The 26,448-nt window shown below is 50.4% G+C and overlaps 10 protein-coding genes across 10 annotated transcripts; 4 read left to right on the top strand and 6 right to left on the bottom strand.

Annotated features, from left to right (window-relative positions):
• Window positions 1-1,374: 1,374 nt before the first annotated feature.
• N7496_006237 (uncharacterized protein) lies at window positions 1,375-1,596 on the top strand (the record flags this gene model as incomplete). The annotated part of the gene is made up of 1 exon (XM_056699166.1): window positions 1,375-1,596. One exon carries the CDS (start codon window positions 1,375-1,377, stop codon window positions 1,594-1,596), a length of 222 nt encoding a protein of 73 aa, XP_056554579.1.
• Window positions 1,597-2,638: 1,042 nt separating this feature from the next.
• N7496_006236 (uncharacterized protein) lies at window positions 2,639-2,923 on the top strand (the record flags this gene model as incomplete). Its single annotated transcript, XM_056699165.1, has 1 exon — window positions 2,639-2,923. One exon carries the CDS (start codon window positions 2,639-2,641, stop codon window positions 2,921-2,923), a length of 285 nt encoding a protein of 94 aa, XP_056554578.1.
• Window positions 2,924-5,398: 2,475 nt separating this feature from the next.
• N7496_006235 (uncharacterized protein) lies at window positions 5,399-6,539 on the bottom strand (the record flags this gene model as incomplete). The annotated part of the gene is made up of 2 exons (XM_056699164.1): window positions 5,399-6,119; window positions 6,382-6,539. 2 exons carry the CDS (start codon window positions 6,537-6,539, stop codon window positions 5,399-5,401), a joined length of 879 nt encoding a protein of 292 aa, XP_056554577.1.
• Window positions 6,540-6,751: 212 nt separating this feature from the next.
• N7496_006234 (glycerol-3-phosphate dehydrogenase GUT2) lies at window positions 6,752-9,084 on the bottom strand (the record flags this gene model as incomplete). Its single annotated transcript, XM_056699163.1, has 4 exons — window positions 6,752-6,834; window positions 6,914-8,242; window positions 8,309-8,568; window positions 8,654-9,084. 4 exons carry the CDS (start codon window positions 9,082-9,084, stop codon window positions 6,752-6,754), a joined length of 2,103 nt encoding a protein of 700 aa, XP_056554576.1.
• A 4,040-nt stretch (window positions 9,085-13,124) lies between these two features.
• Window positions 13,125-13,481, bottom strand: N7496_006233 (uncharacterized protein; the record flags this gene model as incomplete). Its single annotated transcript, XM_056699162.1, has 1 exon — window positions 13,125-13,481. The coding sequence occupies one exon, from the start codon at window positions 13,479-13,481 to the stop codon at window positions 13,125-13,127; it is 357 nt and encodes a 118-aa protein (XP_056554575.1).
• A 2,444-nt stretch (window positions 13,482-15,925) lies between these two features.
• N7496_006232 (DASH complex subunit DAD2) lies at window positions 15,926-16,462 on the bottom strand (the record flags this gene model as incomplete). The annotated part of the gene is made up of 3 exons (XM_056699161.1): window positions 15,926-16,047; window positions 16,127-16,186; window positions 16,252-16,462. The coding sequence occupies 3 exons, from the start codon at window positions 16,460-16,462 to the stop codon at window positions 15,926-15,928; spliced, it is 393 nt and encodes a 130-aa protein (XP_056554574.1).
• Window positions 16,463-16,717: 255 nt separating this feature from the next.
• N7496_006231 (shugoshin family protein) lies at window positions 16,718-18,808 on the top strand (the record flags this gene model as incomplete). Its single annotated transcript, XM_056699160.1, has 4 exons — window positions 16,718-16,766; window positions 16,848-17,283; window positions 17,347-17,861; window positions 17,928-18,808. 4 exons carry the CDS (start codon window positions 16,718-16,720, stop codon window positions 18,806-18,808), a joined length of 1,881 nt encoding a protein of 626 aa, XP_056554573.1.
• A 563-nt stretch (window positions 18,809-19,371) lies between these two features.
• On the bottom strand, window positions 19,372-19,969 carry N7496_006230 (PPP1R11/YPI1 family protein; the record flags this gene model as incomplete). Its single annotated transcript, XM_056699159.1, has 2 exons — window positions 19,372-19,688; window positions 19,762-19,969. 2 exons carry the CDS (start codon window positions 19,967-19,969, stop codon window positions 19,372-19,374), a joined length of 525 nt encoding a protein of 174 aa, XP_056554572.1.
• A 1,071-nt stretch (window positions 19,970-21,040) lies between these two features.
• On the top strand, window positions 21,041-21,625 carry N7496_006229 (uncharacterized protein; the record flags this gene model as incomplete). Its single annotated transcript, XM_056699158.1, has 1 exon — window positions 21,041-21,625. The coding sequence occupies one exon, from the start codon at window positions 21,041-21,043 to the stop codon at window positions 21,623-21,625; it is 585 nt and encodes a 194-aa protein (XP_056554571.1).
• A 489-nt stretch (window positions 21,626-22,114) lies between these two features.
• On the bottom strand, window positions 22,115-26,049 carry N7496_006228 (exportin CRM1; the record flags this gene model as incomplete). The annotated part of the gene is made up of 9 exons (XM_056699157.1): window positions 22,115-22,355; window positions 22,424-22,974; window positions 23,057-23,286; window positions 23,352-24,594; window positions 24,681-25,393; window positions 25,537-25,608; window positions 25,697-25,769; window positions 25,874-25,903; window positions 25,984-26,049. The coding sequence occupies 9 exons, from the start codon at window positions 26,047-26,049 to the stop codon at window positions 22,115-22,117; spliced, it is 3,219 nt and encodes a 1,072-aa protein (XP_056554570.1).
• Window positions 26,050-26,448: the final 399 nt, after the last annotated feature.

Below are 26,448 nucleotides of genomic sequence, written 5' to 3'. Positions count from 1 at the left end.
ATTTATTAGAATTTTAGAAATATTCCATGAACTCCGTCCTTCAGGTATGATGGCGATGGCAATCAGAGCAACTGCTCTGAGACGATAGCATACAGATAATCATTCGCCGCTCTCGAGCTTTTCAATCCACACTGTCCGTTTCATTGATTCCTTCGAGCATCCTTTGCTAAGAGTTTATGAACTTTGAGAATCTGGTGGGTGCTCACGTAGCTCGTTCTCGGTCTATAGTTAACTGTTCGTATAGTTCGCGTATTGCTGATGATTCTCCATTTTTTTTTATCTCAGTTCGGTCAGCCACAAGTGTCTATAAGGTTTATTATTTTTGAGGTTTTCACAATTCCGTAGTTTTCCCCAAATTTTTTAGTTTTGGGGCAGATTCTCGTGGAAAACAACTTTATTTCCTCTTCCTTTTCCAACTCCCCGTTCTCTCCATTGCCCTCTGCCGTCCAAACATTGCCCTCTCGGTTACATTATTGATCAAAATCCCAGAAGAATTAAGGTTTGCTCAAATTCGGCTTTTCCGTGCTTCGTTGCCGTGGAGAAACCCAATGGACAGTCATTCCGGCGCAATAGCCTTCTCTGGGAGCTTAGCCGGCATCGCGTCAGTGCGAAGCTTTCCAGCTGTTCTACTCTCATCCACCTCCCCGTTTCGTCTTACCTGCACCTGGCCCGCCACGGCATTGATGATGTTTTGAGATTCCGAAACGCATTCGCCGATCGACTCTGCTAAGCGACCTTCATGCCGCGGATGGTGGAGGAGAAGGTTTCGGAAGCTCTCTGAGGACTTTTCAACATTATATCCACATTCTACTATGCACGCTGGCGAGACAAGACATTCTGAAACGGGCTTCAACGGGTGATCTAGATGCAAGGCCGCCAGGTTAAATAATAAGAAAGCGCCAAAATCGGGACGATGATGGCTTGATGACCGGCAGTGTGGGGGACCAGAGAACATGCGAATGTGATATTGACCGCTAAATCTTTTTTTCTGGATCCTTCAAGTCCTTCGACATGACGAGGAGATGGAGCTAAAATTGTTACGCGGCCGGCATTTTAGATCCAGATCCAGCTTCAACTCCAGTTAGTATCGGCTGACTCCTGAATTGCCGAGCTCGCCTGTGCAAAGACTGTCCACCTGAGTCAGGAGCCAAGTCAACGGTCAATCCTCGGGCCAGACGATCATCTTTTGGAGCCGAAGCACCCGAAAAACAATCACGAACCATTGCCTCCATCTTGGACAAGGGCTAAAAGCCGGAGACGACTACTGTTTATGATCACAGGGCTGGCCCCAGTGACGGCGAAGCCCTAAGAGTGGCTAAGAAGCCTAAGGAGTGGCCTCCTCGGGAGGAGCCTCACGGCACAAATCCACCTAAAATGTCCACTGGACCGCGCATAACCACCGATGGTCTCCTCTTCCAGTGCTTCCACTTTCGTTCCATTCTGGATCCCCCCTGGCGGGCGCCAAAGGATCCCCACCCAACTGATGCGCCGGACCTGCTAGGCTTCTGGGGGGGTGTACACCTGCACCGTGCCCACTCGCGAGTCGGATTGGCCCTTCAATCTAAATTGCACTTAAGCGACGTGTCCGACCCTTGAACCCTATATCTCCGTGACGAATCAGCATGCCGTCTACGTGGTCTCGTCTCGATCCTCCCCGGCTAGCTCGATCCTAGCCGGAGCATGTCATTTTCTTCCGAAAAAACCGTTACGCCAAGGGCGCTGGCTGCATAATGAACGTTGTCCACCAGACGGGCGAGCCCGTTGGGTAAATTTGGCAATTGACAAACTACGGAGATACCCAGACGCCTTCTCTAGTAGTCTCTCTCCACTCTTCCTCCGGGTCCTTTCTGGAATTTTACTTTTTCAAAAAGAGATGACCTTGGACTTTTCATGGGTTTTCCGGACTCCCCGTTGGCTTCCTGACTCTCTTGGCTTATGTCCCATTTTCTCTGTGCTGCTAGTCAATTGGACTTTCTTTTGAGTTTTGAGTCCTTGTTTTACATTCTTTGAGGCGGCTCTCGTCATCTTTTCTTTCCCTAACCCGTGATTCCATCCGTTTCTCCGCGTATATATCCCATTCTACCACATGCCGTTGATACGACTCTATCATAATTTCTTCTAATACTCTTAACACCCCTGGCCCCTTCTGACTCGCTTCTTCCCTGTCGGTATGAAGTCCGACTACTATACCTAATCTTGTACAACGGATGACATTTAAGTTTATTAAACCCTCCCAATCCTCTTTTACCATCTTATTTCCTTTTTTTTTCCCGACTGTGACGACGTTTGGCATCTTCGGAGGGGGGCTTCTCCATCCAAGTCCACACCACCACCCCTTTCCCACTTATTCCCACCCCCTGCTCCACCTCGGCTCCGTTATTCATTATTTTATTTTTGCATTATTGTCTTATTTCCATGATTCAAATTGAAAAGATTCCCAACTCCCCCGTCTTGGTCGTGTGCAGAATTCCTTTCTCTATTTCCCACGTTCTTATCTTTCCTCCGCTTCGCCATCGACAACTTCTTTCCTCGCCCGTCAGCGGCGGTTCTCTCGTTTACAAATCTTCCGAGCTATCAACCTTCATTCCTTTTTTTCCTCTTTCCCTCACGCTAAGGATTTCTCTTTCTATCTTCCGCCATGTCAAAGGACTTAGCCGGTATCCGACAAGCGTTGGAACGTGCGCGGAACTGTGAGGATGGCACCGTGGACCCGCAAACCACCGCAATTCTCGAAGCCGCCATCACCGAACTATGGACGCGCATTCAAGCAGATCCGGATAGCTACGTGCTCAACCCGGATGAGTTCGCCCTCTTCAATTACTTTCTCGAACGCTACCGCGGCTCGACTGTCGCCCAGCGGGCTGTGGCGCGGTTTTGGAACAATTACCAGGGCTCCTCCCCCAATGCTGGAGCTAAGAAATAGTCCGGAACCACTTTGAATAAGAAAAAAGTGGTTCGCGATCTGCAACTGGGCTTGAACGGGGACTACGTCACATATCTCTTTTCTTTTGTTTGTTTTCCATATCTTCCAGTTCTCTCTCTCTGTCTCCCGTCTACACATGTCTACAACCTCTATTTTCTTTTCCCTGCCCTCCTCCATAGGTGGAGGGGGCAAGAGGAATCGAGGAAGCCAGGCAGCCAAGACTTGTCCATTACTTTCTCTGGACGTGGCTGGAACCAACCAGTCTGCATGATGCAAGCCCTGGCTACTGCCGCTCCCGCTGTTCGTGTATGCCGATGCAGTCCAAGACGAGAGAGCTGCAAGAAATTGGAGACAAACCCATGAACTGCCCCGCGCCCATGGAAATCCCTGTGACCACACCGACAATTTTGGGAAGAGCACGAGCAGCTTGGCCCCTCTCCAATGGAATATGGACCATGGACTACGGACTATGGGGAAAGCTACCCGGGGAAGAAGGCAGAGGTATGAACAAAAGGACCGAAGTAGAGACGACATAAGTAGCGAGAGGGATCCCCCCCTCTCTGGTTGGGTCGCTCCCCGGTTTGCCTGCTTGCCTCCTCCCCAACGATTTCCAACGAGTCACCTCCAAATTGGAGAAAGTGACCAATTGGGGAGAAGCATGATGCAAGACGTTTTGCGCTTCCTGCGGGAGTGGAGATGGTGCGGTCAGGGAAATTGGCCTGGATCCCTGCCCTCAGGTCGGGACTGCATGCATTTGGGCAGGGCATCTCCGCATTTAACATGCCACCCGAAGCCTTCTGATTGAATGGGTTTTTTTTACTATGAGGAAATAAATCAAATCCTCTGTCCAGCTGGAACTACTTGGTTGAGAACTCCTCTTTGAAGATCCCGAAGGGGGGGGGTTATATTTGCCCTTCTCATTTTGCATTTACATTTGCCTTGCCTGTTATTTTAATGGTCAGGCAGGAGACAAACCAAAAAGACCGACAGGATCAGTCATTGATTGGATGAACAGATATAGCTTAGCATGCTATTTCTGTCCTATTTTTATCCTTCTCCCTCTCCCGCGATTCATTTCACACTCTATCCTGTATTACTATACTACTATACCCTATACTACTTTATTATCTATACCATAACCCGGCATATACCTAATTTCAATCTGCGTTAGACTGCTTGTTAACTACTGGAGAGAGCCGCCGTATGACACACAGGCTGCACGGCCCCGTCAGCAATTCTCCGACTGGCTCGGCTCCGACGGGCTATTCCGCCGTGTATTGGTCTCTTTCTTCTTTTTTTAAAATTAATCATCCATTTGGTGCACTTAATCTATTGAACTTTACACTTGGCCCTTTAGGTTATTTAGTGTCGGTGGTCCCGTGGTGGGCGGATGACGCCGAGACGTTACAATGAACTATGGACGTTTAAGTATATAGAGGACGCTAGAGGGATTTCAATGATGACGGGATAACAAGCTAAAGTGAATACTATTCTCATTCTAGATTATTTAGCTTATTTGTGGTGTTTAAGGGCGAGTGGGGGGTTATGCCACTCGTGTCTTAGTTATGTTGGTCCTGCCTAGGATTCTCTGATTTCCCCATTGCTGAAGGCTTCAAGTTATGGATGGGCTGCAAGGCACGAGCCTTATAATAAAGGTAGTGTATGAGGTATGAAGATAAATAATATACCGCTAATGAATTCTGGTGAATTCTTATCAAAGTTGGAAACTCCAAAGAACGCCCATTGTCCGCTGTTCACTTTCCCCCAAAATGCATGACTGCTAATGATACAATTCAAACGCAGTTAGAAAACGCCCATGCTCTCATGCTTTACTGGAAACCAAAGACGCCATATGGTCATCCACCATGGAAAGAAATCAGGGACCACTCAGTACAGCGAGTTATCTACACAAGAGAAACTGCCCCCTCTCGCCCCGTCCCGTAGGTTGTGGAAGATGGACCGAGCCGATGAATAAACGCCAATCAAACACTACAGCAAGTCAATCTCTGCAAAAAGTTGGGGCAAAGGAATGGATGGAAACTCACAATGAGAAATCCCAGAAAAACCAAACCGATGTTGATGCAGAAAAAGATCATCTGATTCCTGGTCATGAACCAACGGTGTCGGTTTAAAAAGAGCCAGAACATGCCTGGCAGACCTAGGGTGAACCAGCTGGCAAACAGGGAGCTCTGATACACCGGTTAGTGGGCGATATCCTCGAGGTAGTCAGAAACTGATGAGTACATACCGCCAGACCTAGGACATCGTTGAAAACCGGAATCGCCTCTGCAAGGATCCATGACAAAATCCACATAACAACACAAATGCCTACCCATGACGCTCGAGCCCGGCATGTTTGGGCATGTATCGCTTTTGACCCCCGGAATATGTGAACATACATGTACTTCGCTCCCACGTGGGCGTTGACAACACCTCCGATAACGATCTACCCCGGGGTCAACACTCGAAGATAAATCACTTCCGCATTGACTCAATACATACCGTTGGAATGGCTATACCCCAGGAAATCTTCCGATAGAGGTAATCAGCAGAGTTCAGGGCAGGTGATGTGACGGCCGGGCCAACATATGCATAAATGACAATTGCAGTGATGGTATACAGAATCATCTCGCACAAATGCAGCAGAGTCAATGCTCGAGGATAATCTTTGATCTCCTGCAATTCAGAAAACATGGTGAAAAAGGCTACATGGCCGGCATATGCAAAGACAATGTTTGCAATTGCCAGGCATGCCTCATGCATCGCGGGAGCAGGAGAGACGAGAGGTATAGTGGCCGGACTTCCTTTGGAGACGACTATACTGATCATGGTGACCAGAATTGCCATCACGATGCTCACAAAGCTGACTGATGACAAGTGTGAGAGCTTTTCAAGTTGCCGCGGAAGGGTCAAGATAAATGAGACCAGCAAGCCCAGGGCAGAGTACAAGAGTGTACAACTGGCATGGTCGGTGAGAACATTCATCATGATAGAAAACGTCAGCACGTGGCTGCCCATGACGAAGATGTAAAAGATAATTTGGGCAATTCCCAGAGCCAGCTGGCCTGCCCGTCCCATCAAGAGACCCCCAGCATCTGCCATGCTGTGGATCTGCATGAAATGGCTCTTGAGGTTACCAATAGTAAAGCCGGTGTAGATGGAGATGATGCCAACAGCAACGATCGTCAATATGCCCCTGGATGATGAAGTCAGTGGTGACTTTCTGGAGACTTTCAATGGTTCCAGAGAGGAGATCAAGATACGGAATCAGTCCCAGAGTTGACAGAACCTTGGGAAGAGCCAAAATCCCCAGCGATATAGTCTCTGCAATCATGACTGATTCTGTCAGCTTTGGCATCGTCAGGGAAAACGACCGTTGCCTACCCATTCCAGCTTGCCTAGGGGGAAAGAGTCAGTTTCCGGATGCTTCTCTGTCCCTGGACTGAGTCAAAACTTACCACCAGGTCATTGTTTTATACTTCAAACCAGCATCGCTTTCGTCTCCGAACGGGTCCAGCTTTGCAATGCATGGCGCCGGGGTCGCAACAGCCTTGCCAATGGGCATACCCAATTCATAGTCAACAATGCCAGTCTTGCAGGGATTTTGGGTATCCATTTTGAAGAATAATGTGAAGATGTGTAGTTTGGAAGAGGGAAACGGGATCACCGTCAATGGACAGCGGACAAGACAGCGCCTAAGCGCGTGCCTGCCATTCTAGCAGAATATCCTAAAAGGAAGGCAAGACGGGGACAACAAGGTACCATTGAAGATTAAGGAAAATTTTCTATTTGTACAAGATCGCTCTATAATATTTACCACATACATGTCTATTTGTTGGCCGGAGAATCCGCGGAAATCACGGGATCAGCATTGGGGTTGGCATCTCCCTTGAGAATGTCCGCCGGGGGGTCTAGAAGAAAGAAATCAGGTAAGCCATTGAATGATTCAACAATCACATGTAATAATTGGGATGGACGGAAATCACTTACCAGTTCGAGAGAAGTGCTTGCGCTCTTCGTTATCGAGCTCCTTGACCCGGCCGTTTGAGACCTCCTGGCGAGACAGGCCCAAGAGGCTCTTGGGAAGACCCATGGAGGACAGGTATGAGACCGAATCCTTCCACTCGAGATCCTTGCGCTTGTTGGACCACTTCAACTCCTCGCCCATGAGATCAATCACACCGGGGAGGGCCTCCAGAGCGGCCTCGGCGTTGAGGAAGGCCAGACGAGTACGGCGGGCGATAACATCAACCGCGGTCTGAGCATACTCGTGACGGACCGCATACCGAACCTCACCATCGATGAAGGGGTACAGAGCGGAGATACGGCAGCCGCGCACGGGGTAACGAGCATTGGTCGGGGATGAGAGAGCGGCGACCTGCCAGGCACGGTCACCGTAGGACTGGGTCAGGTGCTGGGCCACGTCGGTCTCGAGACCAAAGTGCTGGATCAGGTTGATGAAGAGGGTCTTGGAGTAGCCGTGGGCACCGATCAGGCGCACCTGGTGGGTCTGGCAGGAACCGTCGAGAACGGCGCCGTCAGCCACCAAGCCACTGCCGCCGGCACCACTGATATCCGGCATATCGTTCAGCTCGCGAGTCTTCAACTTGAAAGAATCGATCGCCTCGTCGACCGCCTCCTCGGCCATCTGGCGGTAGGTGGTCCACTTGCCACCAGCACAGGTCAACAGACCCGATGGGGACACGGTGATCAAATGGTTGCGGACGAGAGCCTGGGAGCTGGTCTTGTTGGGGTCGCGAACCAAGGGGCGAATACCGGACCAGGCGGCCAGAACGTCCTTGCGGTCGACCGTAATGTCGGGGGCCAAGTAGCCACGGATCTCCTTGAGGATCCAGTTGATATCGGCTTCGGAGGGCTCGGGCTGGGTGGTGATCTCAGTAGGGGCATCGGTGGTACCGGCGATGGTGTTGCCCTGCCAGGGCAGGAAGAAGATGACACGGCCGTCGGAAGTCGAGGGGTCAATCAGACCCATGTTGGAAGGGCTGTAGTAACCGGGGAGGATAACGTGGACTCCGGAGCTAGGAGCGACAATCTCCTGGGTGCTGGGCTCGTCCATCTTGCGAATGGAGTCGGTGAAGGGACCGGTAGCGTTGATGATACCCTTGGCGCGGATTGTGAACTCCTCGGTCTGCTCGCCGTCCTTGCCGGGGATGACATCCTTCAGGCGCGCACCGTTCAGCTTACCGTTCGCATCCTTAGTGAGACCGGTCACCTCCATATGGTTGACCACGGTACTGCCGTAGAGGGCAGCGGTCATGGCGAGAGAAACGTTCATACGGGAGTCGTTGTGGGCGCCATCTAGAAAAGTCAGATCAACCCAATTCGATGAATATCGGGTTTTCAATCATTCTCCAAAAAACTTACCATAGTAAACCATGGCACCGATAACGTTGTCGCGCTTCAACATAGGGAACGCATCAATGGCCTTGCTCTTGGTCAGGAAGTAGGAGCTCTCAATGCCCTCGGAACCAGCCAGAAGGTCATAAGCCTTGCAACCCGCCCAGAAATAGGGAGCCTGCCACAATTTCTGAACGGGCACCATAATGGGAAGCCATTGGGACAAATGGGGGGCGGTATTTAAAAAGTACTTGCGCTCGCGAAGAGCTTCCTTGACCAGCGCATACCTGCGATGACATCACCGGTGAGTAGGGGTCTCCAACGAAGAGAGAAAAAGTCGAAAGATCAAGGTAAAGATGGAAAATAACTGACTGGTTGTAATCCAATTCCCAGAAGGCCTTTTCCAAATAGCGCACACCACCGTGTACCAACTTGGTACTCTTACTGCTGGTGCCAGCACTGAAATCATCGCGCTCGACTACCGCCACCCGCAAGCCTCGGGTCGCCGCATCCAATGCAATACCGGATCCCGTCGCGCCGCCACCAATGACCAGCAGGTCGTAAGGCTCTTCAGTCTGGCTGCGCTTCAGGTCCTTGATCTGATCAATGCGACCCTTGATGGCCGGGAAGCTGGGGGGAACCAGCTTACCCTCATGGTAACCGGGAGGAGGGACCGCGGGGGCTTCCAATCCCGGAATATTGCGAGGACGATAGGAAATGTAGAGAACTCCTGCACCGGCGGCCGCGGCCGCCGAAGTGTAAAGAAGAGGTCGCAGAAGCTTGCGCGAATGACGAGCGGCCATTATCCGATCGGGGGGGGATTGTCTTTTTGGGGGAGATGGAGAGGGAGGGTGAAGTCTCTAGCTAGAAATCACGGTTAAGCTCGTCTATCTGCTCCAAAGCAGGTGAAATATGACGAGTTCCGGGATCAATTGGGAGGTGTGGTTGATGAAGGAGAGAGTGTGTGTCGAGGTTGGAGAATCAATTGCGGCCTCGGAGAAAAAGAGGGCGGAGACTCTGAGGGGAAGAAAAGCGGAGTGGGGGGAGAAGTGGAAGACAGGAATTGGCAATTATTAGGATGGAGGAAAGGAGAAGTAGGATAATGATGAAGATGGGAGAGAAGAGGAAGAAGTGAACAAGTTATGCCGGATAGTTTGAACTTCCAATTCTCTTATTTCTTTTTTTCCCTTGCCTTTTTACACGTCGACCAGAATCAACGTGAGTCAAAAAAAGAGCTGACGGAGGCAGGATAAGCGGCATGGGATCCAACGTGATCGCTATACCTTCCCAGGTCCAATCTTTTCCACCAAACCGGTTCCCCGACGTCATTCGAGGCCTGGGCTGGACAACGCCCATTGCTCTCCCTGATGGACTCCTAATGGACTCCCACTGGACGCCAGTGGTCCCCATTGGCGGCGGATTCACGGTGGGTTCCAGCCATGACGGGGTGCCACCAACTGGCATTCTCCCACCAATCAGTCTCTCGGCAGCCAACTCATGCCCACAAATTTATTCAATTCAGTCCGGATTTCCACCCCGATCTTCCACACTGTTAACAGTGCTTGCACTGCTTAGAGCCTTCGAGCCCTCGACTGCTTCGAAACCTTGGCGGATCTTCCTCAATCCATGTGACACGCAGAAATTTCGACATCTCCAGCAGTCCAGCTTATACTGGCCTATCCCTTCCGGAGCTTCTGACTCCCCCCTTTCCTTCTTTATGGACGTGCTTCGGCATACCTGACTACTGATTTATTTTCGGACCATCTGACACAACCCCGACCCGTCTCGATACTGGGCCCGGGGTACACCACTCCGTATGCGAAAGCTACACCTCTATACAACAGCTGGCCCCTTAGGTTCGCGACAGTCTCTGCATGAGCAGCTGACTTGCGGCTCGATCCACCCAGATCGCGGCCCCAGTTTTCAGGGGCCTGCCTTGTTCGTAGATCCACTTGAAATAACCATCCTGGATGATCATCATGTTGTGACCTCAAAAACCTGTCTGTTCCCCTCATGAGTTGCGCTGGTTTTCCGTCTGCTCTTTTCTCTTTCTCTATAATATGTACATACTGTACTCTTCTCCCTGGGAATACAGGGCAGGATTCATATTCGGAAACCTGAAAAATTCGGGTCACTGATCCACTTACCACTCCACTAGGATTCCTGGTTCCCTTTGCGTGCCTTGCAGGTCGAAGGAAACATGTTATCATCGGATTCATCCTAAGCATTCTTGTTTGCCTAGTGGAGTCGTAGAGACTATTTATTTTCTACTGCTTTGCTGCATGACTACATAGTCCTTCTACTGTCTGAGGAACTATGCCTGATTATCTGTTATGGTGGCAGGACTATCAACCGCGGGTGGGGGTTCTACTTACATATATTGAATTAGGGCCGTCATAGTCTCAAGCTTTTATCTCCTTCAATTTTCCCGTGTCTTCTGTAAGACGGAAGATATTTACGGAACAAATAAACACCATTGGACTGGTGGAAAGGTACCCCCAAGTCCACCATAAGATATATCTTTTCAGGTGGGCCAGCTAGTTCAATGGTGCCCCCACGCTCCAACGGAAAAATCGAACCTACTGTACTTATGAACTGAAGAATGGCATTTGAGAGTCCAGGCTAAGCCTCGCGTGATAATGGATTCCCACCAGCTACGAGGTCGAGGTCCATGTCAGTCCTTGTAGTCCGTTTGGAAACCAGGCTGAAACGCGTCACCATAGAGTACATAGACAGGCTACTGATCAGGTGATCTACCTTTCCGTACAGAATCGCACCCGCGAGAGTAGAGTCCACTGATCTTCAATATGGGAAGGTATTATAGACCGGTGCATAATAAAACTGGTCTCTGGCGTCATCTGGCTCCAAGTCACACCCGCTGACTCACGTTAGATGATTCCCGTCAATAATAAAGCCACGGTATAGGAAATCCCACCGGCCTAATATAGTCCCCGCGCAACCGCGCCATGCCAAAACAATTTATCTAGTTTCTTACTGTACCCTGCTCGTCTATCTATAGCCAGCGCTAGACAGGCTACAAGGTAATCAAAGATAAATATTCACCTCCGGCTATCGCGGCCGGAGAGGCCCGGGTGTTCCAGGATAAGACTGGCTATCTACCAGGTACATACTCCGTACATACACAGTGACTACACTCCATGTACTTATCTCTATTGGATCAGATAACTATCTGCAGCGACGGAGTATATCTCTCCGTGCGTCTTTTACCCCGAACACCCTCGAGATAAGAAGAAACCCTTTATCACGCTTGGTAAATCCCCGTCCCGTTAACTTCCCCCCACACCAACTCTGTCTGGGCATACATGGCACCGTCACAGGTTCCAGCGCTAGGCTTCAGAATACCCACGGAGTACATACTGTAGCTAATGCAGATGCAGGGAATGTGGATGGAGAGATAAGGATCTGTACAAGGTTACAAACCTCCACTCTTCTTCTTACTCCCGCGAATCCCCGAAAAGGACTCTTCGATACAGTACACACTCATGGGTGAGACGATAGTACTGTACGGAGGAGTACATACCTGTGAAAACTCTTCATCTGCAGAATCAGAATTTTCCACAAAATTGGCCACTCGGCGAACGGACACACACATCAGCCGTGCAGTATCGAATCCCACGATGACACACGGACACGGACGATAGGCGATCATGGTGGGGTGGCAATGCCGATCGAGCCGCCGACTCCTGCAGGTCAATCTGGTGTCAAACGTTTAGTGGTGGTGGCCGACAGTACCTACAGCACGGAGACTTAAAGAGATGACTGCATGGTGGAAAGGTCCAAGCACTAATCGCAGTAAGCCCAAGACAGAGAGCCTGAAGGGGAGCCCGGGTTTGGCGTTAGCATAGCCCGGGTGACAAGGACGGAGTACATGAGGACTGTATACCGAGTACGGAAGATATAGTCGTGCTACTGGTTTAGTAAAGTTCCGTGTGGTCAGGTCACTAGGTTTAGGGTGGCTGGAAGAAGGATCCCCCTTTGATCGACCCGTTGACAGGTGGAGTGATGCCAGGTTTAAGTAGATCAAACCACCTGGGTGGAGACCAGTGGTTCCATGACTTCAAGGGCCCGAGAATTAACCCCCACTACGGGTGCTATACCCTGTATGTATGAGGTAGATGAGAATTTTTGTCGAACGTGGTGCTGACGTGGGAATATAACATTCTGGACCGTTGGGAGAAACCCGGGTTTTGATAAGTGTTACTGTACGAAGGGATGGAAACTTTGTCATTCAGTCAATCAATGCTCCATCGAGCAGTTCATTCCAGTTATCATAATCGACTGTCATAGTTGGTGCTTCACTTTGAGCATCGAGTCTTCAAGTATAGAGTATTCTACATTCTGCACTGCCGTGCACAGTCCAAGTCAAAACAAAAGGAAAAAGCAAGGCCAGCCAAATCTCAGCCTTCAAAAAAGGCATTTCATTCCTCCCAAATGAGACATCGTAACATTCTGGTGTGGGCATCGTAGGCCCCATGAGAAATTCCCCAAATAAAAAAAAAACTCCGAATATATATCACAAGGTAACGGCGAGGGTATAGATGTCGTGATGAGCGGGAGAGAGAAGATTCCAAAAAAAGCAAGTCCATAAATCCATAAAATCCATATTCCAAAAAAAGAAACAGTGCAAAGATTCTTTCTGCACGGAGACGCCTGGTTCATTTTTCCCGGGTGTATGCAAGTTGTGTCGCTGAGATGGGGGAGAAGATAGCAAGAAAGGTGCGGGGCGGAGAGGAGTCAGAACCCCTCCCGTAAGAGGAGGTGATCATTATGGTAGCGGAGAGGTCGGTCGGAGAGGAGAGGATAAGGAGAGAGCGAGAGATGATTAGGAGGAAGTCATTCGTCGCTTGAGATCTCGAACATGATCGAAGCAGCTGGCGTAGTCTCGCAGTTCCTCTTGAAGATGACCGGAGAGAGCGGCATTGGAGGCATGACTCCGCAGAGAGGATAGTGAGGTTTGCGATGACGAGGCTGATAGGCTGCGAGCCGATCGGGAATCGATGGAGTCGAGGGTAGAGGATCGAGAGTGAGTTGCGCCCTCTCGAGGCTTGGGAGAGGATTGCTCGTCCTCGCCCGATGTACGATCCAACTCAGCGAGTCGGCAGGTCTGTGAGCAGTAGGGACCGCCGGAGGTCTGGCGATCACAGACGAGACAGAAGTCGAGAGACCAGTCGGTAGACATGATGGATGAGATGATGAGATATGAGATGATGAGGTGATGGTATGATGGTTTGGATGGATAGACCAAGAGAGAGGAGGGTGGATGGATATAGGATAGTAAGATGGAGGAAGTAGAAGAAGGCAGAAGCAAAGAGGATTAATAGAGGATGATATACTCGAAAAGAATCCACCAGGTCGTTGACAGGCGTCAATGTTATCAAGTCGGCAGAAATGACGAAGAAAAGCGGACGAGAGAAAGAATAAGAAAGAATAAGAATGCGAGGAGAGTCAGAGTTCCACGCCAGAGAAAAGGTGCAGCGTGCAGGTTGCAGACCCGAGAGCGATCACCTCATTAGGGGGAAAGATGGGGGGATCCACACTGTCACAATCATGCCACACCCGCTGAGGCAATACTGTTCAAAGTATCCTTCGTCCAGGAGTGTGAGTGACCTTGGGAGTTAGTGTATCATCCTCATAATCTCAGGTACCACCCAAAAGCTGAAAAAAAAGAGGGGGACAGTAAAAAAAGAGACACCAAAACCCAAAGAGGAGATCGTCGCACGGATGACCCCTGGCGAGGAGCCAACCACACGAGGAAGTGCGGGGTGGTACCTCCACTTCCTATGGATTAATACCTGGTACCGTATGTACCCCGTACAGAGTGAATGTGCACCGGGCACAGCTGAGGAGATTATGGGAGATTATGGCGTGGCTCGGGCGCTTAAGGCGAAAACGAGAGAGAAAAAAAAATAAAATCAAAAAGTTAAACCATGGACCTGACCCTGACTATTTCGAGCATGCAATCCACAGACAAGATAACATGCTTTGGGAGTCTGATAGAGTGATAGGATGACGAGAAGATGGAAAAGTTAGAAATTTGAGATGATTATAGAGTACCATCTACGACTTGGTCACGACATCTCGAGTTCTTTACAAGAACAAGGAGGATCCTCCCCCAAAAGCAAACATCTTTAATGTGGATAACTTGGAACCACCAAGTGAACACTCTATAAACTGGATCCGGGGTAGTAGCCCCCCCCTCATTTACCACTCCACCAATTTCCCAACACTGAACATTGCCATTCAACGTTTAATTATACGAGAATAAGAAAAAAAAAAGAGCCCATCCCAATGCGTAGAATAGCTATAGAACATTTTCTCCTACAACTACTGTGACTAGTACTAGCGATATCAATTCGGTCCATTTCCAAACCAATTACACAAATTAAACGCAAGAAGCGAAGTATATTAGCACATAAAATCACTCTCGTTCGCTATCGTCAATGAGCGAATTTTTAAAAGGGCCACGAATATGCATACCTCGTGGACTGTCCCACTGGTATGTACAGACTCAGAGAGTGTGCAGGATGACGAGGCTCACTCGAGACTAGTTGCCTGCGCGTCGCCTGCAGGAACCTCGAACGGGTAGTCATCGGCCTTCTCCACTTTGTTTGGTGCCTCTCGGGTGGCCTCTCCAGTGTCCTTTGCGGTGGCTTACCAGCCCGTCATCTGCGCACGGGCCTGGGCGTGCACTAGTGTACTTGTACTACTGTGGGTTTACTATTGTTATGTGCAAACTTAGTAGCCGTACAGGTAGTTAGCACGGTGCCTGATTCATGTAAACCTGGGGGCCAGCTTAGCTTGGCTGATTATTTTCCCAGGAGCTGATTCCATAAGACCATAAGATATCGTTCATATGACATCTTGATTACAATGTTAATCAAGGGAATTGTAGCCTACCTCCCGGATTGCCCATACATAGGATACCTAGAGAAGAAGAGTCATCGGTCTATTGAGTACCCATTCTGATCATTCAACGTGTACTGTAATTGAATACATATGTACATAGCATAATTCTGTAGCACTTTCTGTCCGGTGTTTCATTTTGCTTCTACCTAGTATCTACTGTCCCACCTTTAGCCCCCAAGGTCCCCCTGCTAACACTTGCCCACCATATGCACGTCCCCCCCTCCGATAAACTTAGTTGCAGTTTGCATTTTTGGCGCTAAAGAGTCACGCGAGGAACGCGTGAGGAATGCTCATCCCGTCTCGCAAAATGCGGGGAAAGGATCGTGCTCGGTCCTGAACTCCTGAACCTTGGACTCTTGCCCTGATTGGGGGTGATCCCCAGTGGTAGATCCCGTGGAACGTTCTCCCCATTCTCGCTTCGGCAAGCTTTCTCCGAGCAGGGTTATCCAGCATGAGAAGCACACTGATTGGATAGATAATCAGCTCTTCCCGGGCATGTGCAGCGGGTGATCAGGGACCCCCAATGTGGTGGATAAGGGAATTGTGAGGGGGGAGGGATTTGGGACAGGAGAATCAGACTTCGCTTGGCACTTGATAAGAACCGAGACGGGTGAGGGTGGGGTATCCCATTTTTCTTTTCGAGTCACAAGAAAAAAAAAAGTTAATATATCAACGGGATATGACGATGATTGCTGCTGCTTGCGGTCGTTGCTTGTTTCACTCGCCAGTCTTTTCCCGTGGCTCGGCCGGGATGCGAACCAATGTGGCTGGCAAGCGAGTTTCGCGCGCGGGGTCCTCCGTCTCGTCGGGTCCAGTATCGTGAAGTCCACTGGCTTTGGCTGTGTGAATCCCGTAGCGTTAGTCGAAACTGCACTGGTGCGATAAGGAATTGGGGGGGGGGGTTTCTCTTAAGCTTACTGGAGGCCAGACTGATGGCACGAAGCACATTGTCCCAATTGGCAAGCACGCATGCAACCGCTGGTTCGAATCAGTTTGAGTGCCCTCAATTTGGGACTGGGAGGGGCAGGAGATAGTAAACTGACCTTCCGTACCATCCTTCAACGTGGCAATCTTGCTCTCTAGCGCCTGCATTTGCATGGCCAATGTTCCACTCAAATCCCGTAGCTGTCGGAGGTTTTCGAGTTCGGCCTTCTTTGCGGCGATGCGCGTCGACAGTGCGGACGAGGGTTGGGAGGCCGGCTGACGAAGCCCACCACCGGGCAGCATTGAGGTTGGGCGTGACGAGTACGCCATGGCAAAGGTAAATGGAAAGAGGAGGACACGAAGAGAACGAGGCGCGGTCAGATCGATGAAGGGTCAAAAGACAGAAAGGCTGATACCCAAACACTGACAAACAATCCAAACACTCCATCTCCCGCCGAGGGGTTGCTGAGTCAGCCAGAAATTGGACTAGTCCCAATAGGGACAAACATCAACAGTCCTGTTTACACTTTACACTTCACCCAACTTGCGACCGTCACTCTACTTTCTTTGTGGCCCTTCAACACCATGGCCAGGCTAAACGACTTTGCTGCTCCGGCAGAGTCTGTCGAGGCTTGTAAGTTGATCCCTCTCCTCTTCACTCGATGAGAATACCCGTTCTTTCCCACGAGTCAGAAATTGACGCGATCGTGACTAGTGAAACGGCGATTCGTACGACAAAACCGTGACATCGTGCGGGTGAATTCCATGCAATCCCTTCGCATCCGCAGCTTGGAATCGGAAGTCTCGCACCTTTTGGCCGAAAATGTATCTCTGCGTGAACAGATCATCAACCTCACTCAGGAGAACGAACGATTCGAGTCCGCCAAAATGCTCCACGAGGGGGTCTACGACATCAAGTCCCGTCTGGATACGAAATTGGCTGAGTTGAGTAGCTTGGCTTCGGAGCTTGGAATGTTGCCTCGCAAAGTAGGCAAATCAGCTGGGGATAAGACGGGAACAGACTCCGACCGGGCCAGAGCGACCGCAGAGTCAAAGCATCGAGCCACGGATTCGGAGTTCAATGCAGGCCCCGAGGATGGAAGGCTTCCAGCAATCGTGGAAGACAAATACTACCCCCGAAGAACCCTCGAGTGAGTTTGGCGATCTCTTTCCTTACTCAGTGGAAAGAAGGCCTTTCTGACTGATCCTCACAGACAACAAGAAATTCAGAACCTCGTCCACGCCGAGTCTAGCTTGGAATCCCCACAGAATGATCGTTCAACGCGCGAAGATCAAGATCCGATCATGGAAAGCCCAATGCCCGAGCTGAATGATATGCCATCGGAAAGTCGCATAGACAACAGTCCCTCCCAGGACGAAGCCGCCCTACCACCAACGCTCGAGACTCGGAAGAAGAAAAAGAAGACCGACTCGGCAACTCATACATATAAACCATCATCCCAAAATGATCAACCACCCACAACGAATCAACCCCGAGAGCCGACGAAATCGGGATCAAAGCGCAAATTCAGTCCAGACGAGGACGGGTTTTTGTCGGATCCGACACCAGAAGATGACGAGTTCCAGTTTAGCCGCCCTGGTGGAAGCCCCCAGAAAAAGACGGATCCGTTTGATTTTATGCGCCAGGACTTTTCACCCAGCAAAACCTCCGTGGGCATGAAACGATCTGCCCAATCTGGACTTACCAAGCGCAAGGTCCTTGAGCCGAGTATGTAACACCTCTCAGATGTATTCCCTTCCGGGGTTGAGTCTATCAACTAACAATATCGAACAGAGAGTTCAAACTCTAATCTAGGCTCCCCCAAGAAGATGCGGGCTTCTTTGAATCCAGACAACAAAGTCCTTCCAAGACCCGGTGCAGATGAAAACACACGCTCGCCCCAGAAATCCAAGGCGATCGATATTCAGAATACGGCAATCTTGAATCAGAAACCCCGCGTTGCTCGGCTGGGTGGTGTCTCGCAGAAACCAAGGCGCGCTGGCCGGCCTATTGAAACGGATGACTCTCTCGAGGCCGAACCCAAGTCCACATTACCAAAGGACTCACCAGTGGCAAAGGCAGGGGACCAAGCCTTTGGGATGTCGGATACGAACGCCGGCTCTCGCACTTCCCGGCGTCGTGGAGCTGTGGTCAGTTATGCAGAGCCTAACTTGCGAGACAAGATGCGTCGCCCGTCCAAGACCATGATTGATGCCGTGGCTGGAGCTGGTCCTCGCCGGTCATCGAGTTTCCAACTTGCCCGAGACAGCCTTGGCAACGAATTAGACACTTCGCAATCAGGCGCCAGCCCTCATCCATCCTTGAACGCGACTCGTTCTGCTGATTCGGTACTTTCGAATCACGCCGCCGACCCGTTCGCTCAGGATGACGACTCGGACCACTTACTGACGAGGGTGTCTCGGCGGAGACGAAAGGTATCGTCATCAACTTCGGATGCTTCAGACTTGGCCGATCTATCGGCGGCACTAAAGCAGAGGGTGTGCTCAAAGGGGCCATCTCGACGGCATTCTTCGAACCCCAAGAGCACCTCCCTCGACACGTTACGCCGTGAGGCAGAGGCGGCCAGCGATATAGACAGCAGCTTCGAATCAGATGATATGGCCTACCGGCGGGAGACTCGAGTTGCAGCGAGGAGAAAGAGTATGATGGTTTAATTGGCAGGAGTTCCCGGTGGTATGGGCTCTGGATTGGGCGCGGTTTTTTAAGTTAATACTGTATTTACATTAGCCTGCATTGGGCGCAGTCCTCGTACAGATACCCTTTTCCTTTTCTTCTTCTTTTTTCTTATCTCTGTTCGCAAAATTTTGCCTGTCAATTGAACTATTTGGATTTGTCTTGGGATCTCGATGTGCATTCATTGTAGACGATGGGTGGGAAAGGTCAGTAGGGCTAGACACTCGAAGCCGGATACTGTGGTAACCTCATCGGTCACCAATCCTCGTTCACATAGATATTCAATCTTCCCTCAGCTTGAAACACCCGATTGTCATCTAGGTGTATCTCTCCCGTGGCGAGAGTAGTTCGACATACGAACAAGTAGCCCGGTTCTTTGCTTTCGCTGCTTGTCTGTACACTAGGGTATTGGCAAACTCTATTACCATCTATCACCGTCCGAGAGTCTCGAAATATGAAAATATCAGCCGTGGCGACGAGTCTTGCACGTAACAAACGACCTTCGCACGCCACACGGCCATGATCTAAAAGGTGGGGTATCTCCTCAACTGCCCCGCGGCTGACTATTCTTCGACGGCTTGGGCATCTTCTCGTACGCATTCGGACTGGGCTTCCTCCTTCTGCGTTTCACTTTCTGGTGGTGGTCTGAGCAGCATGTCGCCGAGTCTCCATCGGCAGACTGGTCAGCCTGATTATCGCCCGACGGTCTGCGTCCTCGTGCGTGGGGGTGATGGGCGTGACGGGCCATGTGGCTTCGACTATCGGTCTCGCTGTCACTTTCTGACTCGGATGAGCTGGAGGAGGACTCGGATTCGGAACTGCTTTCGCCCACGGGTCGGGCTTTGTGGTAGATACAGCAGACTGTGTCAGAAGGGTGGGTTGGTTAGTATGGACTTCTGGGTGAGATAGGAGACTGGGAGGTAGGGGATTTTACCTTTTGAGCTTTTCTTGCCCATGCCTTCATTGTCCACGACGTCTTCGCTCCATCGAATGCGGCGCGCTGGGGATGGTTCGGTGGTTGTGTCGGGGGTATCTTCGGCTCTCAATCGGAGGGTGCCTGTGAGTCGGAGTGTGGATGATTCACGGGATGTCTCCGTTGTAGACTGTGGCTGGAGATTTACCGGTTGGCGTGTTCGAGACATCGTGTGGTAGGGAGGGTGATTGTGGTGAAGGGAATGAGTACAAAGCTGAGTTGGCGATGGAGCCACAGGAAAATAATGATGCAACTGATAAGACGATAGAATCTCTCACCGCCTAGCAAGGCTTACCAAAGCAGCCCTACAGTGGTATTGCAGTGGCTAATATTATTATACAAAGTGTTTTATTGTAGATGTTTGGAATTGTGAGTAAAGTCTTAGATTACCTAATGTCATAGACTATTGGATAATTATTCTGGTCAAGTCCAGCTCCTTGCCTCAACTCGCTCAAAACAATGATCCTGCACTTGAATATCCCACCATCAAGATAAGATTGATATCGAGCTGCAAGGATCTCCTCCTTCCACCACATCCGAATCACTACTTACAACATGAACCAGTCAAACCGGTTTACCTTCCTGACACTAGAGATCAAGTCATACTTCTGTACAATTCCCTGTTTCTCGTAATCATTCCCCATAAGCGAAGGGCGCGGCCAGAAAATTTCAGTTACTATAGATTAGCCAGGGACCAATACTGGCCATTCGATCGATAATTGACTAGAGCCTCTCCAGGTGTGGGGGCCAAAGTAGAGCCGTAACTCCGAATCATTGGTTGTTCAAATCTGTCAGTCTCTATGATAAGAGTCCCTTAATATATTCCCATACGTGTAAGACGAATATAAATGAATGTGCATCACATTCGTAGTCATAAAAGCAAAGAGACCTGTCTCAGAGAGCAGCCTCATGTCTCCTTGAACAAGACAACATACCACAAGATGTGAACCAGACTAGTGGGATACTAATAGGAAGCGTCGGCCTTGCTAGCCCAACGGGGATTATTTAGTTCGGTTACTATTTACTCCCGAAGTGTGGCGTGGAGCAGAGCCGAGAAGCTCAGCGAAGAAGTAATTTCGAGCCTCGTGCCAAGCGATGATCAAGGCTTGTTCTCACTAACTCTGAATCATTGAATGTTCATAGAACTGCGGCTCTTCCCTACTAAACCTCGTAAAAGGTGCTCTCTGTTTCCACAATTTTCGACACCCATTGACCATCCATTCATTTCAAAAAGCTCACTATGCTCCTCCAAACCCTAATTACAACTCTCCTTCCAGCCGTGGCCCTAGCCATTCCCGCCTCGCAAACCACCTCCAACGACGGAGAAGATGCCTACGGAATCCCCTCGTCTGTCATCGCGACCATATTCAACGACCCATCCTCCATTGATGCCGCTTACTTCGAAGCTAGCCTAACAACTTGGCTCTCCTATGTTGCTAACCACCCTGCATTTGCATCCTCCGTCCTCGCCGAGGAAGAAGCAGGCATCAAACCATCCTGGTACAGCAATGAGCCCGAGAGTGTGAAGGAATACTTCTCCACCCGCGACGAAGCCATTGAGTCCTACTACGCTAAGGCGTCTTCCTCTTATTGCGCCACCGCTTCGGTTTTGACTACCGATATCTCCGGCACTGTTGTTCCACTCTGTACCGCTGGTAGTGAAGCTGATAGTACCTCGGGATCAAGCATTACCTCTAACTCTGCTTCTGCCTCGGGCTCCCAACTCGGTTCGACTTCCACTGGAGGCGTTCCTGCTGCTGCTACGGGTCTTGCCATGGGCCTTGCTGGTACCATGGCAATTCTGGGTCTTGCTGTCGCCCTGTAAAAAAGATATACCTGTTGGATTAGTTTAGGGCGAGATATGTGTACATGAAACCGACCACTTCTTAATTGGCGGGATTCAGTTGTCGTACGGATCTATCTTATGGCGAACAAATGTATTGGCGCGAATTTCCTTTTTTCCCTTCCAAATAGCTATGATGAGAAAAGAAGAAAGATATCAAACATGACCACCCTCAGCATTCCAAGGGGTTTGCAAAATACAGGAAGCGGAGGAAAGGAGACCGGGTAGCATCGTGGCATCATCTTTGCGCCAAAAAAAAAACATAAACAGCGTCTGAAAGGAGAGGGTCGGTTCTATGCTGCGTAGTATGCGCGTTCCGGCTCTCATATGCATGCCCCCTCCAATCATCTAGAGCTCGTAGAGAGACCAGCCGTCAAGGCTATCGTTCCTCATCGAGTTTGGATCCCCCGACCTTCCAGAAGAGCCAGCCGACGCCGGTGGGGGAAATTCAGTGCGCAATTCCTGGTCCAGTCATAGCTCGTCCTCCTGATCCATCTCCGATGGCTTCAGCAAACCTCCCACCTTCATAGCCCGAGTCCGCTCGGCGGCTTGCGCATCGCGCACGGCCTGCTCCCGTTCTTCCGCATAGAGGTCGGCGTTGTCGTCAGAGAACTCCTTGAGGGAGATCAAGAAATCACGCAGATGGGTCTTGAACTTGTTCAGGTCATTAGTGTAAGCGAACAAGCCGAGGACAAACTGCTTGATTTGAGCCCTGAATAAAAACAAAATTAGCGACTTTTCCCACACTATTTCTCATAACGGAGGAGGGCTGAAACGTACTCTTGCAGATTCTTGAATGCATTATGTAGCAGGTTCGCGACGTATTCCTGCAAGAACTGCTTGTTGGAAGTGCCCGCCGGCGCTTGATCGGCAGCATAGATAGGCTCCTGAATCTTGCCAGTTTCGACGAATTCGAACATGCGGGACAACAGCATAGCCTGGGACTTGAAGCCAGCCTTGTGATCACTATCCGTGAGGACGAAGAAAACGTCCTGGAGGATCGGGATGTAGAATTGACGGAAGAAGATGCTCGAAGTTTGCACATCCGCCTCGGCCATATTGTTCATCAGTTCAAAGCACATGGTGAGACCCGTGTTCTCCACCTCGCGGTTGTCGTGTTTGGAGGCCCACATGCAGGAATCAATGACAAACTTGAACTGAGTGCCATCAAGCTTGAGGAGGGCCTGGAAACAATACAGGTTGATGGCCTGCAGGAGCTTGAAGAACTGAACCCGATGCTCGGGGTATTCATGGAAATCCTTGTTGATCATCTCCAAAGTGCAGCTGAAGACGCTGTCCATAATCGCAGGAATCTTATCCTCCATCAGGGTCTATAAAAGCAAAATGTTAGTCACGTCGTTCAGAGCAGTGAGGGGGAAACATTTCAGGGGATAATGCATGATCAGAACGTACATGAAGCTTGTGGATGATGGTAGTCATGACATTCAGAACCTCGGCCTCTCGTGCATCGGGAACGTTTCGGTGGTAGTCGACCAAAACAGCCTCAAGCAGCGGCGGGACCATATTAGCGTTCACCATGTCCGTATCGTCCGACTTCTCCACGTAGGTATCGATCAACTTAAGGATCTCCTTCTTGATGGTGCGAAGCCCACGAACTTTGGGGGTCTTTGGGGCGATCGTTCCTAGAGTAAAAGGTTAGTATCTTAGATGGCAATGAATGATGGAATGGGCAGAAAGGGAGAATTACCATCGTTGGCCACCGCATCGTTGATGAGCTGACTGGAGGCACGGTACATGTTCAGCATGTCGTGGTAGATGCGGCCAATCTGAGAATAGAAGTAGGTTCCAATAGACGAGCATGCCGCAACGTTCGTCTTCATAATGTTGCCAATGATTTTAATCGTGTTACCATCCTGAAGAATGGCAGCGTTCTGGTTGGCCTCCGCAATAATTTGATCCCAGGCGGAATTCGGCAGTTGCATCAGGTTCTCGATCAACCGATCTTGGAGTGTCTTTTGACCCTGGGCAGAGATCATGTAGCCACATGCTTCGTAGAATGTGTGGATCTGCTGTGGAGAAAGATCCATGGTGATCTTTCTCATGTTGCGAACAATCTCCTCAATGAATGGCTCATTCTCGCCCGGTTGGAGTGCCACGAAATGCCGGCGGCACTTGTTGGCGATCTTGATGAAGGTATCGCAGGCCATATCCTGGACACCCTCGTGCGTCTCGTGCATGAATTCGAAAAGCTTGTTCACCACCGTCTTCAGGAACTTCCAGTGTGCCTTCAAGAATCGAGGGTACTGGCCCACGATGTACATGATATTACTGGCCACCACAGCCTTGTTGTCCTTACCACGCTTCTGCTCCGTCAGGCCGAGAAGATCCTTGATGACGGTGACCAAGAACCGCTTTTCGGTTTCCTCGTTCATGGCACCGGAGATTGAGCCAATAGCCCAGCACAGGGTGTTGCAATTAGCCCAGGACCACTCAGACCCGTCCACTTGCTTCGCGAGCTTGTCGATCATGATCGTCTCGGTGTCAACCACATCCAAGTGGGTGAGGTAGACCAAGCACTCTCGAATGGTCTTGTAAAGCTGAATGGTATCGCTCTCCTTGACGAATTCACGCACGATCTCGCCCTCATCGTTCTCGACGATCAAAACCTCCTCGGGGCGGACCATCTTCTCAATCATGACAGTGCGCAGGTTTGACAGCACAGTCTCGTACTTGTGCTTGCGAAGCGGGTAATTGGCGAGGGTGCTCGGGTGTGGCGCGCCACCGTTGGACAGACCACTGACTCCCATGGTCACGAGGGGGTTGATGTCGGTTATGGGGAGTTGCTGCATTTCTTCGTAAAGCTCCTGAACAAGACGAGTCCAGTAGTCCAGGCAGATCTTGAACACCTCACGGTCTTCGATTTGGCTGATGCGAATCAGGTAGAAATGGGCGTGGGTGAGGAAGTCTTGGTTGGGCAACTTTTCGATAAGCTAGATAGAATGGAACAGTCAGTGTCAGCACAAAATGGGCGAAGGCCCAAAAATAAAGAAAAAAGGAACCGCTTGGCCACACTTACATCCAAGTGGGCGCTAAAGAAACTGGAGAGGAAAAGAGCCAAATTGGCAACAAATTCCTGGTCTCGTCCATTGCTTCGTGCGTAGGTCTCCTTCAAGTCCAGAGACAAGGGAATGACGTTCGAGACCGTTGTCAGGGTCTCCGTGAACATGTGCACCAGCCTCTCGTCATAGTTGTACGGGGTGCCAATCTGCAATCCCCCAATCTCCGTGAGACACTTGAGGGTGACGTTCCGGAAGTCGGGAACATCCAGGAATCGGGTCAGGAGGGTATTAATGATTGGCGTCTCGAAGATGTACCCCAAAGGAATCCAATTCAAGAAGCGGAGCAAAGTCTCGAGGGTCGCCTTGACGAGACTCGGCTGGTTGGCGGTGTTGAGGACTTCGGAGCACAGTTGGAAAATGGAGGCGAATTCCTGGGTCATGGAGGTCTTCAAATTGCGGGCCTTGACGGAGGTCATCTGGTCCTGGGAAAAGTCAAAGACCTCCTCCGACAACAGGCGAAGGATAGCCATGTTGTTTTCACAAATGGAAAGACTGGCATGGCAAGAGGAGACGATCTCGTTGATGAATGTGGGCCAGTTGTGTGGCCATTCCTGCTTGAGAATCGAGACCAGGACCAGATTCAGTTTGTTCAAGAAGGCGCGCTCGGTCCGGAGCTTCTCTTCGGACCCGGAGTTTTCGATGATGAAGTTGACGATGAAGTTCCGAATACCTAGAGAGGAGAAGCGAATGATGTTGTTAGCGAATGTTCTTCATCTTCCTGTTTTCCTGTTATTCCCGCAAAAACGAAGAAAACCCGTTGGCACGAAAATCTAGGAAACCCAAGGAAATATTGCTGAAGCAGCACGTCGTTACCTTGACACTGGTCTCTTGGTAGGACCTTCCATCGGGTCATAATCACATCGTCGAGAACTTGCAGGGCGATATCTAGTTTTTCTCCGTCAGCGCATCCCTCAAAATCGGTTCCTTCGACGCAGGTAGCCCAAGGATGATAGGGTATCTCGTGTTAACCCACATTTGGTCTGGGGGTATGTAGCCTCCTGGAGAATGTTGCCCACGGTGACCCAGGCATCGGGGTTTTGCTTGAACTATACGAGGACAGATTTGTGAGCCGGCAATCCATAATCCATTTATCGCGTCGTCGTAGATGAGGGGGGTTAACTGGGAAGGCGGGAGATGGCGGCGAGCTTACTTCGGTCAAGGTCTGCTGGGCTTGCTTTTGCTGTGTTATTGTTAGCTTCGGGTCCCAAAAAGGAATCCAACGCGAGATGGCAAAAACTTGAGGATAGTGACGATACATACCACATCGCCCTTGCCTTCAAAGAAGGCGCGGACCGTGTTGTCCAGCTCTTGTACGGAAACAGACATGCCGGCGCAGAGATTGGCGCTTTCGCCCTCACGAAGTGGCCGTCACCGAGGCTTGCCGGAATGAAAGGAGGGGAGCCGAGAAGGAGGCGGGGGAGCGGAAAGGAATTGAGCGAGGCAGAAGCCAAATCAGCAATGGGAGTGGCCGATGGTCAGAGATAGAGTAGTGAAGGAAGAAGCCAGGGAGTAGGCCGAGAGTGGATTTGATGGTAGTTCGTTGACTGGTGGGGCAAGCAGAGGGAACGAGTTGGAGGGGCTTGGGTCAGCAAAACACCTGAGCTTTGACCGCAGACAAGGCCCCAAACAAAAACCGGGAGGGGGAGGGGAAGAAGGGGAGCTCTCTCGAAGGAGTGGAATGAAAAACAAATCGAGATCGAGATCGAGGATAAGATTCAGCAACAG

The sequence above is a fragment of the Penicillium cataractarum genome (genome assembly GCF_028827025.1).
Source record: "Penicillium cataractarum strain IBT 29864 chromosome Unknown utg000005l, whole genome shotgun sequence".
NCBI lineage: Eukaryota > Fungi > Ascomycota > Eurotiomycetes > Eurotiales > Aspergillaceae > Penicillium > Penicillium cataractarum.
Note: the sequence above shows the minus strand (reverse complement) of the source record. Positions and strands in the feature narration are given on the sequence as shown.